At 34.7% G+C, this 16,919-nt stretch overlaps 1 protein-coding gene across 21 annotated transcripts in view; it reads left to right on the plus strand.

The window, feature by feature from the left end:
- Window positions 1-16,919, plus strand: part of RIMS2 (regulating synaptic membrane exocytosis 2) — a 433,643-nt gene that overhangs the window by 324,577 nt on the left and 92,147 nt on the right. For 15 of the 21 annotated variants that reach the window (XM_052704729.1, XM_052704718.1, XM_052704722.1 and 12 more), the window contains one exon: window positions 10,388-10,420. The exons of the other annotated variants lie outside the window; for them this stretch is intronic. In XM_052704729.1, the coding sequence (XP_052560689.1) occupies window positions 10,388-10,420 (33 nt within the window). The remainder of the gene's footprint in view (window positions 1-10,387; window positions 10,421-16,919) is intronic. 21 annotated transcript variants of the gene reach the window in all.

Genomic DNA, 16,919 nt, shown 5'->3' on the forward strand with positions numbered 1-16,919 from the left:
AGAAAATCCTCTGTCATTAGCATCTTGAAATTTTGCTGCATCATCTTGTAGTTCTGCAGTTTGCAGCATCATTGTAGCTCAGCTGTAACACTGCTAGTGCTTTCCTAATGAGAAAAGATGGATATTAGCAACAATTCTTATTATATGCTACTTTCTTACTTCTAACATAGAATATTAATATAGAATATTTAATGTAAAACATTAAACTTTAATTTAGAATGTCTGTGTAATGTAAGAAATGATTGTACTGAACTCCCCTAGGAAAAAGGAAACTTCTATGCATCACTGATTAACTTATGGATAAATGTGTATTTTCACAGAGAAAAAGAAAAGATCATGTTTTTGTTAGGAAGAAGCATAAAAAAAGATTTCATTTTCACAGCTACAAAAACAACATTCCTTTTGAAGTTCAGCAATACACAGAGTACTAGAAAGGTGACAGTTTCTATTTTAGCGTGCGTAATCTGTGGTGTCATAAAATCATTATCCTGAAAACTCAGTAATGTGTTACCTGAACTCTGCAACTCCATCAATTTCAGAAGCCAAAGCTGCCTCGCTTAGGACAGCAGCCTGTTATAGAATAGCCACTGATGGGATGTCTACAGGATGTCTGCAGATGACGTTTTTATGTGCTTACATTTTGAATGCTAGCTATCAGTCCTCCTCGATTAATAAAGAAAAGAAAAGAAAAGAAAAGAAAAAGAGATGCAATGAGATAATCTCACTTTAGGTCAATGTTTTATTTTAATTAATAAGATTGAAAATGTGTGGATCTGGGCAGCCTGATTTAGTGGTTGGTGACCCTGCCCACGGCAGAGAGGTTGAAACTAGATTATCACTCCGGTCCTTTTCAACCCAGGCCATTCTGTGATTCTATTATTCTATCTCTATTGTATTATTCTTCATCACTGGCTATTTCTGTGATATTGTACGAGTGGTTATGACTGTGCTTAATGTCTGTGAGGAACTTTGAGTTTTGCAGAGTAAGCAGATTCACAACAGCCTATAGCAAAAATGGAGCCTAGTGCGTTTATCAAACTGATTGGTCCCAAATTGGTTTTGATATGAGATACCAAAATGTTTCAAACCTATACTTTTATGCTAAACACCCAGTTTAATCTTAATCAAGAATATGGAATAGCATTTTTTGAGTGCAGTTAGGTTCAGAAGTGATGGTTTCAGAGTATAGGAACTGTAAGTAGGAGGAGAGTTTTTATCAAACTTCAAAGTTTTTATCAACTTCATCTGCCTAAAATACCAATTGAATTTAAATCAAATCCCAGATTTAAAAAATGATTTTGACCTACATTTGGATTAAATATTTTTAAGTATTACACACAACTCAATTTATTGAACACCTTTCCAATTTAAAAACAAGCATACATGGTTGCTGGTTTGGTTTTACCTTGTTTGTTTGAATTATACTTTTATGAAGTCTTTCATACAAAAATATTTTTGCTTGATGTCTTTTTAAATTCAGAAAAATATGCCAGTATCCTAAGAATCTATAAAATATGCTGTATTATTTAAAATGAAAGAAATTATTATGTAAATCACATCAACTTTTAAAATTGTAGTTGTTAAGTATAAAACCAGAATATTTGATATATGTTACACCAGTATTAACATAGATACATATAGTGTATCCTTTTCTGTGTTTAAATTGTTGGCTAATCCTCTTCAACACAGACCTCTAAATAAGGAACTATTTTAAGTTTTTACTATGTTATTGATGGTATTTTGTTTAGATCAAGTTATCCCAAATGGTATTAGGGTATCTTATAACATAAGTCATATAATATTTCTGATTTTTTTTGGTTTATGCTAGAAGTTACATGGGAGGACCAGCAGAAAAAGGTGAATGGTACAATAACTGATGACAAACCATTGCCGAAAAAGAAACACCATTCTGAGCCAGGTTTGTCAGGGTTTTGAAAACCACATGAAAGCATGAGACAATAAAACCACATTTCATGCTTTTGTAATGCGTGTGCTTGATGGTTTTTTGTTTTTGTTTTTGTTTTTTTTCACTTTGGTGTGGAATTTTTAGTATGTAGAAAACAATTAGAATAGTCATGTAACTAGTTCTGTTTTAGAATAGCAAAAATAGATCTGCTTTTGTAAATAATTGTGTTAGAATGCACATGCATTAGTAAAGAAATACTCTGGCATAATAATAGTCATTAATATTAGACTTAGCTTGATTTTAAGCTTTGAATTTTGTTATGATTTATGTGTGTGTGCAAGCCTCGGGAATCCAGGTGTAAGTTATGCTGATTCTTAATTAGATTGCTGAACCAAGGTATCTACTGCATGTATGGTGGGAAAGTCATCTTGTGAAGGGTTGAATTGGAAACCTCTTTGTACCATCAAGTATGACAGAAATAATAGAAATAATGTCTTTTTTTTTTTTTTTTTTTTTTTTAGCACAAACTGTATTTTCCATATGTCTCAAGATCTTAAATCTATCTTTCTTCTGGAACTAAAAACTTTCTTTCACCCCGAACATAAAGTGCAATTATTCAACTCTGTCTTCATTACTGCAAATGTGTAGCAATAAGAAGCAAATCTAACTGGGGTAATGATAATGCAGAAGATAATATAGTGTTGTTCTCTCTGAATCAGACAACAAAAGGTGCTAATCACAGCACTTTAGCCACTTGCAAAAGACTCTGTGATGTTACAATAAAGAACACATTGCAAAGTATAGGGATGAGCACAGTAAGAATGGAAGGCAAGACTAGACAGATTGTAGGTTTCATTCGCATTAAAATATTGATTTAAATGTTGATTCAAATGTCTTCTTAAGTGAATGGGAGTTTTTCAGTCCGAAGAGTACATAGGTACAATTCTGGGCTGCAGATCTCTTTCTGTTGGCTATAATAACTGTCTCACTCTAATAGCAACAGTTTTTGAGTCATTTAAATTAAAGTTTACATGATTGGCCACTTGTACCGCCTTCTAAGTTAATGCTGTAGTCTCAGTTTTAGTCTTTTCTACATGCTGAATACCTCCAAGTTCCCTGTTGAATCTGAGCTACTGCACATCTTAAAATTCAAGAATTAGGAGCAAAGAGGAGCAGCAAAATCCAGATTGTCTGTGTAAAGTAGGAACTGACGAATATAGCTGCAGAATGCATTTCAGTTTCCAATTCCCTGACACTTTAATGCATCAGAGGAAGTTACAGGATAAAAAAAGCACTGCTTGTGAGAGCCAGAAGTGAAGTGCATCTTCTTTTCCAGCTGACTTAGCCATTGCATGACAGGTTTAGCATACATTTGCAGATCTTCACTGTAGACTTTCCAGGGCAATTTTGGCAGAATAATCTCTCTGCGTAGATTTTTTTCATCTCCATCTCCCACCTGAGGTAGGTTTAGAAATGTGGTACTCTGTTATCTAGGCAGATGGCACTTGGCACATCCATAATTATTAGCAATACTTGTTTAGAGAAAACTTCCATGTTTTTACAAACAGGAGATTGTACTTTTCTGCCTACTCTTGAGACATTGGATAGACATAGATTCTGGAGTATGACTGAAATCTTGCAAGACTGGAAAACAGATAGCAGAATAGCAATAGAAAACAAATGTGGGCATTGAAAAGCAGTCACTTTTGTGTTTTGTGTATCAGACCACTATCTGTGTGATTTTTTGAATCTTATTTCTTCCTTAAGAACACTGTCACTGACATCAAATACTGCAGAGAATACACAAAGTTGGTTTGGAAAGCCACAGTCACAGTTGTCAGAACTTAGAATAGATAAAGACTTGAGCAAAAATTTTACTCTGCACTTCACAGTCCTAGGGCTTTCTGTGAAGACTGATGCCTGACAAAAGCACAGTTTGAACTTTATGTTTTCAGGAATGTCTTTCATGCACGGGTGGGTCAGTGATATGCGATGCAGAGACATCTGAGGTGGTTCTAAGCAGATTCTTTCTGTTTATTAAACAAACAAACAAACAGAAACAAAACAAAAAACAGAAAAAAACCACGAACAACCTACATACTGAAAAGGCAAGAGATGCAGTGGAATACCAGTGTAACACAAGCATGTGTTTCAGGCTTTACCAGAGAAGATGCTGATAAAATTCCTATATACCAGAAATCAACATGTTTTTTTAACAGTGCCTTAAAACTCATAAATTCTGAAGTAATTGGCCAAACTATTGTTCAGTATATTACAATAAGTCAGTTTCATTTATGCAAAGGTTTTGAAGGATTGGAAGAGCAAAATTGCAGAACCATAGGCAAGAGTAATATTAAAATTCAAGCCAGGGATTGAATGTCTGTGCCCTTTCTTCAGCCCACTATAGCACTCTGTGTTCTCAAGATGCAGCAGAATCGAAGAGAATGTAGAATAGCTGTTTGTTCCTGTCTAGTATATTAAGCATTTCTACTTTCAGTGCCCCTGCGTCTCAACCATAATAGAAGACAAACTAAAGAGAAGTCTAGTCCTGTAATCATATTTCCTTGATCAATGGAAAAAAAAGAATGCAGGCAATTTCACATGCTTTTGCATTTTTATAAATGCTTCTTTAAGAGAACAACTTGGAAAAGTAGGCTGTGGGTTACTGAATGTTGTCTACTGGTAAAAATATGGTTGGACAAGATAATGTTTTTCTTTTTAAAAAAGCAATTATTTTCACCTAGTATCATTATTTATCTTTTCTGAATGCAGTAAGGTTATTTAAGGAAAAAAGCACATAGTTTAGGGCACCACAGTAGTGTTACTCGTTTCTGTTTCCTATCACCTGCTGGATAATAAGCGAACAATAGGATTCACCACCCAAAGTTTGGAAAGTGAATTTAGTCTGGAAAGCTGTACTTTCATCCAGAGATGATGCAGGAACTACCTACGTGTGATAGGTAGAGTATCATCCTAGTATTGAAGGAGATTATTACTATTTTTACCTTATTCATACTTGCAGCTGATACACTTGACATGGATTATCTGGAAACCATCCTATGATGGTTTCATTTTTGTTGCCTTTGAGGTGGTTGTAATGTCATCAAATATTCAGCCTTTGTCACGGATATGTTTATTTTCTAAGCAATGGTTGAGTAACACAACCAAGGGCAAATGCTGACATATTTTAATATGATTGACCAAAAAGAGACCAGTTAATTGAAATGTATTTATACATTTCAAGATAGCAGAAATCAAAATGAAGTTATCTTATTATTTGGATTATATTATTATATTAATATTCTCTTATTATATTTGGATTAGGTTTTGTTGGGTTTTTGTTTAGACTATACTGAGCTTTTAGAGGATCTGCAATAAACACATCCTAAAATTCCAAGGTGGCACTTACTTACAAATGGAAGTCTTTGTATACTCTGACTGCCTTTCAATTGGAAGGGAATGGCTGGTTTTATCGTTGGTGGAAGTATTCCTCAACTACACACAGAAAAAAAACTTTTCAGAAATAATGTTACTGCAGTTCAGTAATTTACCTGCTGTCAGTTGAAATAGTAAATGATTAGTCAAAAATAAATCAAAACAAAATGGTGGCTATTTTACAAGAAGGTTGTAGTCAAAATGGGAAGCATTAAAAACAGTGCTGGGACCTCGCTGGGTGTGAAGACAAAGTGGTGTTAAGACACTCAGAGAGGAGAGCATACAGGCATTTCATATTGTGAGTACAAGACAAATCAAAGACTATGGTTAAACAAGAATGCTTGTATAAAATTGGCAGCCTTGGAAAGGAGAGGAGCAGAGTGAAGTCAGAGATAATGATTGATAAAGAAGAAAAGTTACTAAGCAGAAGAGTGTTCAAAAAAAAGGAATTGGGAAAAAGTTGTCCAGAGCCCTAATGCAAGGTTCTCAGTGCTCAGGTAGGGCTGAAGAAGAAAACATAGAAAAGGGTCTTATGGAGGTGCTGTGGGGCTTGAAAAGCAGTGAAGTGGGTAAAATTTATAGAAAGATTTATACATTACGTGCCATTCTGTGACACTGTTTTATCCAGTGAGAAGTGAGAAGTCCGATGGAATATGTGGTAGTAATAACCTTTCTTGAAAAATTATGAGTGTTCCCCTACTTTACAGAGGCTCCTCTTGAATGAAGTTGTATATAAAGCAAGTTATTTAAAATAAGCTTTCCAATGTATTTACTTAAAAGTTGCTTTCATTATTCTTCTGTACCACTTTGGAGGTCAGTATGCCTATTGGTATGAAAGTAACAGAGCTGGATTCAAGAGACAAAGATACTTTATTATGAAGAAATGGTGCTGTGTGAATTGGAATTGCAGATGTGTATGTTGCACTTTGGTGTCTCAGCCAACTTGCATGGAGTGAAGGTTTAACTGTTGTTTATGATGGGTCATAATTAGTTGAGGCAGCTTGAAAATTCCTTACAGCACATACACATTCTTTCATGTGTATGCCCTTTTCCTGCTTTCCTGTGTTTTGGAAACCACTTGGAAACCAGTCTTAACAATGTGAACTCCTGGACTACCTAATTCTGTGGGAGCTAAAACGTTATGACATAATTGGGATAAGAACAGAAGTAAAATAAGGAAATACTTAGTTCAGGATAGTTCATCTATCCTTTATATGCAATACAGGGTGAATTTGTATCCTATGCTGATAATTATCTTCTCTAAAGTAGTATTGATGTTTGATTATCTAAATTAGCAAGAAAATCGTAAAAGCTCTCTAAGTTTCTCATTTAGTTTTTCTCTCAAGACTTACAAAAAAGTAATGCAGTCTACACGGTTTCTTTTGATTTTGTAGAGTTCATGCTACTGAGAATAGTTAAGATTTCTTCTAAGATGTTGCCTTCTGCCTTCTTTGCTGTTATTCTTAACTCCTGGTAGGAATAACTCACAGCTTCCTTGTTCTTAGTGTTTTCCATACCATGTATTATATATATAGCATGTGTTAAACCTAGCCTATAGTAGATAGTTGCCCAATTAAATGTCTTCCAGCTTCCTACTACTTAGCTTCCAGCTTCATCCTACTTAGACCTCTGCTTATATTTTTGAGGAAAAATATTGGCATCTGTCCAGTGCGCAGCTGTGGTTTTGTGTGTGTGAATTTGCACTTTAAGATGAAAAACTCATCTTTAACTGGTAGCCGTTCCCTTCATGAAAAAAAAATAATCAGAAGTATGAAATGAGTTCTGTATGTATAGGAAGGATTACAGGAAAACATAATTTAATGGTATTAAATAGTATTATAGAAAAGTAATTTTATTGACACTCTAATGTAGTCAGATAGCCATTTGGCAATAATTTATACTCTTAATAATTTGGCTGTCTACTCCTCCTCTTTTTCTTGTATCCTTAGCAAGTTACTGTGTAAAGAGCATCCATCAATGAGACTTTCTGAATCTGCAAGACATGAGTGTTTGTGAGGTCATTGATGCAGTGGAAGATTGTTGCTTTTAAGGAGCAGAAAAAAAAAAAAAAAAAAGGCTTACATCTGTTGGTCCTGTTCTGTAATTTCAAATGGGTGTTATGCTATGAAAAGTTTCAAACATACTTTTTAAAAAGAAGTTCCTAAATACTTAGGAATAGTTTTCAATAACTGCCATTTCTTAAAATGAAAAGTTCTGCATCAAAGCATGATAAAATAGTTGGCATTTCTCTTGTTTTCTCGGATTTCCAGTACAAGTGACTGTCATTTATTTTAGAAGTTTATTTATTGAGAGTTTTGCTTCTAAATCTGTACACAATACCCTTACACATATCACACTTGCCCATGAGGACGAATAGATGCTACCTCCACAGCAAAGCAATAACAATGCAAGTGAAGACTGACTATTGACATTAAGTATATTTACTAGTATTTTATTTCATGATTTTGTTGGCAGATTCTAATAGTTTTTTTTTTTTACCAACAAAGATCTAATGTAGTGGATTAAAAGCTACAGAACTAGCAGGTTTTCAAAGTGTTGCTTGGGATTTGTGAGCACCTTCTGAACCAGGAGGAGACTGATACGCACAAGTGTCACTGTGTCTAAACTAATGCATCTATTAGTACTTTCTTCTTGACATCATTAATGGAAAGATGTTTGTGCATTACCATACTACAAATCCTTCTACTTCATTAATACTTAAACAATTAATGGTCAAATTGCATACTGTCTCTGATTTTCCATTCTGGCTTCTATAGAATTATACTTCTTACACATGCGATCAATAAAAACTTAAAACTGAAAATATATTTGTAAACTTTTTTTTTTGTTGTTCGGCATTTTGGTACGTAAACATTGTACTCCTAACAAACACAGGTGATTTTCAATATCCAGTTTTAAAAATATGTCGACATGTGTGCCTGATACGCAGCCAAATACTAATTAGTTGGTTCTGAAATCTTCAGAAGGAGTTTTACTGCTTTTCAATTGTGTCATCACTAAAATTTACTGATGTTACTAGAATGCCTTATATTAACATATCAGGACGTTTTCTGGATCTGGAATAATTGTGGTTCCAAGCAACTTTGAAAACTTCTGAAGTTTTTTATATTTCTCCTAATGTAATGTAATGTGATGTATGTCTCAGAGATATACATTCCTACAGATACTAAAAAAACACATAAGTATAATGGTGTCAGAGACTTTATAATGCAGTATTTGACATAGAAGGAGTGCATGCTTCAAGGCTATAGATAATATAAAATATATATAGATGTGAGAAAACATTTTCTGAAAAAAAAAGTAAGTTTTAATTTTTAGATGGGTTTTTGGTGATGGAAATGAAGATTTATTTATTTAAATGATTTAGAAATTATAACAACACTATATCAATACAGGCTGTGTAACACCAAGGACGAGTAGATCTTTTATTTGCTTATATGTATTTCACACTACAGATTTAATGCACTTGCACAGATAAAAATACAGTTATACACTGATACTTTTTTTTTAAGCAATAGATGACATAGCATCCTTTGTCAAAACTGTCAGCTGCTATGCTTTCACAAGATCAATCTCACATACAACACTTACACGTGATCATCTAGTAAGCAAATTTAATTGCCTAAAAATGCATTCTAAATATATGCTACAGTCTGCTTGTGTTTACAACAAATTTTTTGTACAGTCTTGGTATTTGATGGATGAAAATGATAACCTGCTAGCTATAGAATAAAATGGTGTAAGCATAAAACATGAGGGTTATCAGATGAAAATTAGTGTTGCCTTTCATTTCATTTTATGAATTTATATTGCTTATTCTAACTTTGCGTATTTTCAGTGGTGTCTTGATATTGACTGTAAGATGTGGATAAAAGTACGCACAGTATATTTTTAGTGATGTCTGAACATTTCTGAAATTCTTAATCTAATATCTCCAGTGTTACTAAATTGTAAACAATGTTTAGTAACTCAGCAAACTGCAAGCTGAATTTAGATCAGGGCTTATATGGATACATACAGTATTTTTAATTCTCATGCTTTTTGTAAGAATGCATGTGTTTTGTAAGTTCATGGTAGCTTTATAGTTCTTTTTAATAATTATTATTTTTCAAGATGAATTCCTTCCATTCTTTTACTATAAATAGATGTTCAGTACAGAAAATGACACTGTCCCTCAGATTTCCTCCGTGTCTGAAATGGCAGTGTGTTTTGAATGAAGTAATACAGTAAGTAATGAGAGAGTTGTTTAATTTGCATGCATTTCCAGTAACTTAGACTGCTGTGAGATGAGTAATACTTGGTTTTGAAAGAGTATCTTCTTGATACATGAGAGTTAATACCTATATGTTCTTTTTTTTTTCCACATTCAATATTTTGTTCTTTATAATACCACCATTGGCAGAGTGCTACAATAACATGGTCCTTTCCAGAGTGTGTTATGTGGATCCTGAAATTTCTTCAGCTTGTATGCCCTTTTCCAAACAATCTATTTCTGTTTTGTTTTCCATTTTTGATATGTGAAGTTTGATTTAGTGTGAAATAAAACTATTTAATAGTAGAATTATCTAATAATGCACTTCCATTCCGGATTTCAAACTGAATTTCAGTACTTGAAAAAAAATTAATATTTGCATTCGAGTAGCTTACATTCCAAAAAGTTGAACAGGTGTGAACACAAAAGTTTCTACTCGTTAACGCACTTTTTACTATCCAGGTTTCTTTTCAGCTTCATTGCAAGGATTGACTTTGCTCTCAATGATAACATTTGTTATTTCCTCAGCTCCTATACTAACTCTGTCTTTACTCTTCTTTTTCAACAACTGTAGTTTAACCACTTCTTTCTCAGCTTGCTTTCTTCTTCTGGTGTCTTTGTTTTTTTTCCCCCATTTACTAACTCTGCTCTGCAGACTTCTCTCTAAAACAATTTTTGGCCCTTTCCCTCAGTGTCAGTTTTAACCTTCTGAATACATCCTCTCACGCCCATCTCCTTTGTCTATGTCTGTCCATTACACGATGTGATCACAGAAGAAGCGGAATCATCAAGGAGAAGAAACTCAGGTCTGTCTCTTCTACTGCTTTTTCCTGTGCTATATTTCATTTTACCTTTCCTGTAGATTCTATCCTAGCTCACCTCATTTACTTTTCACTCTTTTCTCCTCTTAGTATATTTAAGCATAAGCAAACTGTAGAAGTTTAAGACAGATCAAGATATTTATGTAATTTATATTACCCGTGAAATACGAACTCTGCGAAAAACTTCAAAAGGCAACTGATGACACATGTGCCTACCTTAAGATTTTGAACTGATTAAATTTATCTCAGTGTTTGTTTCCCATGTCCAGTATCTATATGTTAAGCCTATAAGCTTCCAGCTAGCACACGAAAACAATCTCTAATTTGTTTTATCTTCACATTTGGAAACTTCTACAGAAAATAGAAAACTCAGACATAATATTCCCAGGAAGATATAATTTGAGAACCGAATAATCTCAGAAAGTTACATTTCATGCACTGAAATCTCAAACTTAGCTTCATTGAACAAGATCCATTTTTGTTAGGAATTATTAGTGATCAAAAGCTGTTCTCTCATGGCAAAAAGTTTAAAAAGAACAGTTTGATAACAGAGTGAGAAATCAAAACATGAAAGGAAATCTCATATAGCTGTACTGGTCTTGGCTTTTCTTTTATAATGTGCGTTATTTATATATTTTGTATCAAATATTAAACTGCCATTTATTGAATTTTCCATGCAGTACATTATATTATATATATATACTCTTGCTCTGCTTGTTCAGTCATACTAACTATGTCAGAACAACGAAAGTCCCCATTTTTTAGTGGATCAAATTGACACATGAAATTTAAATTTTACACTTATTCCATCAAAGCTCTCATTTTTTTCCCTGCTGTTATCCTGATGAATAAGAGAAGCTGCTTTGATGCTCTTTAGCTTCTAAAATCTGAAAGAATTTCTGTGACTGGTCCATTAAGTTTCGGTAGGATTTAGTCAAATATTTTTTATCATTCCTCTGCTGTGGCTGGCTCCTTCAGAACTCAGTTTTACATTTGCTATCACTTTTTATGAGTTCCTAGAGTTTCTCTATGCTGCCTCTCAGAAGTTAGTTACTGTGGTCTTCAAACGTAACAAGTCTCAAGATAGAAATCATTTAAGCTGCAAAGCAGGGGTTGACAGTGGATAAAGAGAGCAAGTGCTATTGAGAATTAAGTGATCAAGGTCTATTTTCTGTAAATCATTACTACTGGAAATTAATACATTCATGCTGTAGAAAGATTGGGCTTACTTGTCCCATGCTAAAGATCCATTTCTGTGAGATTATTCTGAATCTCTTTCATTACCAAAAAATAATAATAATAATAGCTTTTTTAAAAAGTTAAAAAATGAGTCACTCAGTTCTCTATTTGTTCATAATAAAGGAAAAGGAAAGTTGTGGATGCTTTTATTCAGGAATCCTGATTTATGAATCCTAGATGATTCTTGGTAAGAACAAGACCTAAAAATGGTATCTGCTGTCTCAGGAAAACATGTATTTCTATGACATATTTTTCTTGAACAGATTTGAGAAGGCAAAACGTGTGTTGTTAACTCTTCTGGACATTCCACTTGAGATAAATTTCTGTAAAGCAGTGTTTTGCTCTTTGACAGATTTAAGCAAATACTTTAAGCTCTCGTAAAGTTAATTGTCTAGCAGAGAAATTCAGAAGCATGGTGAAAGGCATAGTTGCAAAACTTACTGCCCTTAAGCTTAAAGCAACTACCTTGCTCTGTGCATAGGAACCTGTTTTCAGATGTACACTTAGGAATGGTTCCCTGATGAACTTCCATGCTTCACCTCAATACCATCATAGCTACAGGTTTCGCTAAGTTTGTGCAACTGTGCACACGGCTACAGACATGGGTGTCTTGTCAAAGACAGACCTTCAGAAGATGTTTCCCCTCTGGGTTAGAATTCACTTTTAGAAGTGTTAACCTAGGATTACCCATTTGCGGGTTTTCTTCTGTAAATGGTTTTCACAGTACCAAGCTACTAAACACTGAGATGGATCAAAGGATTAGCTATTGATTGAAGGTGTTACTAGAGCTATAAATGTTCAAAAAGCTAAATACCTGAATATGGGACAACTGTACTGAAATAAAAATAATACTTTTTGATGGACATTATCATCTTTCACTGCAAAAATGAGAAGATTTTATTCCTTGAAAAATATCTAGAATTTTTTAGTGGGTATGTTCTGTAAGAGTGCATGTAAAGTTTATGCTGTGTATTTCAAGAACAAAGGCAATTTCAAATTGGTAAAAAAGCAAAACATTCTTATACAAATTTTATTATATGAAAGCACTACATGTTGATATCATCCTTAGTGATCAGTGTTTTCCTTTGCTGAATGAGGAGCTTCATAATGCAGAGTTTTCACAATTTGTTTCTAAAATTGGATTTTGCAAATAAAGAATGAAAGAATTTTAGTAATAAACTGGGGGCTGTTCTTTTCATCAGCATTTCTGGGGAACAAGTTGCTGATGCATCAGCAAAATGCAATGATGTTCACTGTGATCTTTAAGCATACAGAAAACATTTGTGAAATGAACTTCGAAATGAGAGCTAACTTGAGTAATGGCAGCCCAGGCTGGTCACCAAGACTAGGGAGAGGCTGAGCCATGACAGGCTAAGGGCAATTAGTGTAGAAGTAGCATAACTACCACTGTCAATCATTGCTAGGTTTACTCCAGGTTCTCAAAGGTGATGCCCAGTCATTGCTGTTTTTTTGAGGCAGTGGATGGAAGTCAGGAGGTGGGGTACTGGAGACAGCTCTGGCTCTGACAGATGAGAAAAGCCAGGAAATAGAAATTCTGGTTCTTCTTTACTATCTTTGGAGCAGAACTCTCTTTCTCATAGAAGGGGCATAAGAAGGACTGATGTGAGTTTTTGCTAACCGTTGAAAATGAAATTCAAGTAGATGAAGACTATTTGTTTTCTGTTTTGTCATTTTAATGTAAGATTTGTTTTACAGTAACTTGATAGCTTGGGGCAAAACTTAGGAAAGTTGAAAACTCTAAGTTGTGTGACCAAATCAGAGCTGGCAGCCCAGGACAGTGGAGAGCCAAACAGAAAAGAGCCTGGAAAATGAACTGAGGAAGCAAATGCAAAAAATGTGTACGATTGAGATAGTTTAAGAGACTAAATACAATGGAAGAGAAGGACTGTTACTTGTTTTTGTTCTTATGTGTAGTATCATGAGATGTTTTTGGAGCCTTTCAGGAGTGAGCCTACTCTTGTGTACTTTATAAATAAAATGTGACACTCCTCTATTTTTTGAGTTGTAGTCACTATTCAGTGACACACTTCCCCTTGAAGACCAGGATAAAGCTTTGTTCTATTTCCATCTCTCACATGTTGAAAAGGAATTCCTGGAAGGAATCTATAACATTTTAGTTCAAATGTGGTTAGATAACTTGTGCATCTCTGAAGGGTTCTGTGATATTTAATTTCAAGAGTTTGTTTAAAATCTCATATCTTAGATTAGACACTTTAAATGTCTGAGTTACAACTCTCTGTTTGAACAGCAGAACCCAAAGGGATAGTTCAACATCAAATTCAGCTTAAAGGTATTTATTATACTAACAGATGTATTGGGTTGGATAGCTGGGGGACTCTTTGTTCTTATTTTTATTTCTTAGAATTAACACCAGAAACTGTGAAGGCTTCAAACCCTGAAATAGCCATCTGTACTGGATTAGGAAAAAAAAGGCTGGATTTCAGACCGGCAAAGAAAATAGTCAACATATCAATTTATAGAATTAAAAATGAGAGCATACCAGTAAATTTGCAGTATTTTATACATTATACATGTGCAACACAGCATTTTTAGTAAAACTTTGAGAGCTGAGTTTGTAATTCTTTTGTCTTCCATGAAGGTGAACACACCAGTGTTGTTTTCAAGGCTTAGCTTAAATCTTTAACCATATTTTTGTCTGTTGACACACTAATGAAGATTTCTTGCATTCTTAGGATGGCTGAAGAATCTCTATTAATAGTTTTTTGCTTTTCTGAAATCAAGCATAGTTATCTTCAAGTGTTTGTGCCTACATATTGAAATGGCTCTGTCAAAATGTGAAATATTCTGTGGTTATACTGTGAAGCATGGTTGGTGGTAGGAATTCTGAGGTGCTTGCATGCTTGGCTAAAAAAGAATGGTGACACTGGATTAGGGCTTTTCGTGATGATGATGCAGAGCTAATAGCATGGCTGATCTGAATGGAAATTTGTGAGAACAGAGTATAGGAGCCACTAGCCCCACAGGGATTTTTCTTCTCAGAATCCTATTTCATATCCTTTACAAAGAAAGGTTTTGCCACAGTTCTTGGTGGAATTGAAATGTAGTGCTTTAGCTGAAGTTCATCTTGCTGCTTCTGCTTTAGTAACACCTATTTCCATGTGGGATCTCAGTATTTTTCAAAGGCCACAAAAATGCATGTACTTGTGAGGCAGCAAGGACACACTCATAGAGTATCTTGCAAAAATCACCTTGGAAAAGGATCCATGGGTAAACATGCTATTAAAGTTTTCATAATAATCCTAATTCTTGTTTAATAAGCATGCAAAATAGAACTTCCCAGCTTGCTTCAAAAGCCCTTTCTCCCTTATCAGCTGCACTGGTTTATCCCCAGTGATGAAGACCTTTGCTGATCCTGTCAATTTATGAGCCCATGGTTCTAGAAATTCTTTCACTTTCTAGCCTTGATCACCCTATCTTATTCAACTCTATTACTAAGCAGCACCATGTATTGTGCAAATAATAACATTGTTAGCATGTTTTCAGCATTATGATAAAAATTTGTTTAATTGGTGAAAAATGTCCCTCAACTCTCAGTCTTTGTTTAGTAATGCCAAGTTTGAAGCTATGAATTTTTTAAAAACAACAAAACCATCAAGCAGTTCCCAAATAGAAAACAGGAATGCAAAGGCATGTTCCCCCACTTGGAATCTGACTAATTGAATTGTCTTCCTCCTAGCATTCCCTTGTAAGGATGGTAATTGACACTTTGGGCTCATATAAAGCACATCTTCTGCATTTCTGTAGTTTTCAGTCATATTTTTTTCATCCAAATTGTGGAGTATAGCACAGACTTTTTGGAGACGCCTTGTTTGTTGCATCAGTATCTTCTGCACATTTGCCACACCTTGGACATAAAGCCCTGGAGAGAGGCTCAGGAAACCCTTGCATCAAACATTCTTTAGCCACTGGCTAGTTGTATTTTTCACAGGTTAGACAGCCAAAATAACTAAGTTCAGGGCTAATTTCTTAGAGGTAGAACTGGAATTGAATTGCTCTGCAAACTGGAGGAAATGTAGTTCTTTGATTACAAGGCCTTTAACTAACTGTTTTTTCTGATCAAAGCAAATAAATTCTGTTTTTGCTTCTAGGAAACAGCCTTGTTTCCTTTGCTTGCACTGATAAAAATACTGTTTCAAGGAAGGTATAAGATTGATTTTCCTGTAGTTTCACACAGAACTTTTCAAGAGAAATTTTTTCTACCAACTATGCAAAGAAGTCATGCGAGTAAGAAATCTGACTACCATTTCTAAACATACTTATAAAGTTACGGACCTACATATACATTTGATATTTTCTAAATAAATATAATTTATTAATTCCTACCATTTTGAAAAATCAGATTAAGTTTTTCATCACAGAGCTAAAGGAATGAATTTATCAAGTCTTAAAAAATAACTGCAGATTTCATCTTGAGTCAGCAAAAAAGACAAGCAGAAACGTAAGACATTTCAAAATTGTTGTTGTCGTCGTCCTATCTTATGTCTAAAATTAAATACAAACAAGGAGTTCTGCTTCTTCCTGAAGCAGTTCTGTTCTAATAAGATGAACATCTGTCAGTATTGAAGATTGCAATTACTTCCATTCAAAGCAGGGAAGTTTATTTCAGAGTTTATTTCAGAACCCACTCCAAGCTCATGGAAATCTCTCTGTTCTGGATCCCAGGTAAAAGAATTATTGTTAAAGTGATCCCTGTACATCTAAAAGTCGTTGCAGGAGAGACAGTTCAAGGTAGAGCCAGACTCTAACCTTGAGTTTTGGGCCACCAATGATTAGAGAAGAAAGAAGCCCTGGAGCAAATCTGTTCAACTCAGCAACTCCTGGTGGCCTTACGGCTACAGTGAGGCTCACCCTCAACTTTCTCAAAGAAGGGAGAAAGATCCTCACTTGTGAAGCAATTGCTGAATGCTGCCGTCAGTAATCATAGTTGGGGAGAAGTGTGCAGTCCCACTTCTTCTGTAGAACTGTTATTCTTTTCAGACAGTTGCGGAGATGCTGACATTTTGTTCAGGGGCATTGGAGTCCCTGCTCCATGGGTCTTCTTGGGGTGAGGGTGACAAAGTGTGCTGGGGTGCGCTGGCTGTGGCACCTTTAGGTGCCCATCGGATCCTTAGATCTCACCATGCTAAGGCATATACAAGTTAATATAGCTGGTCACAGACATTTTAGATCAGTTCTTTTAAAACGAGTCTTCTATGAGTCTCTT

Source organism: Tympanuchus pallidicinctus, unplaced genomic scaffold (assembly GCF_026119805.1).
Source record: "Tympanuchus pallidicinctus isolate F22 unplaced genomic scaffold, pur_lepc_1.0 scaffold5, whole genome shotgun sequence".
NCBI classification, from domain to species: domain Eukaryota; kingdom Metazoa; phylum Chordata; class Aves; order Galliformes; family Phasianidae; genus Tympanuchus; species Tympanuchus pallidicinctus.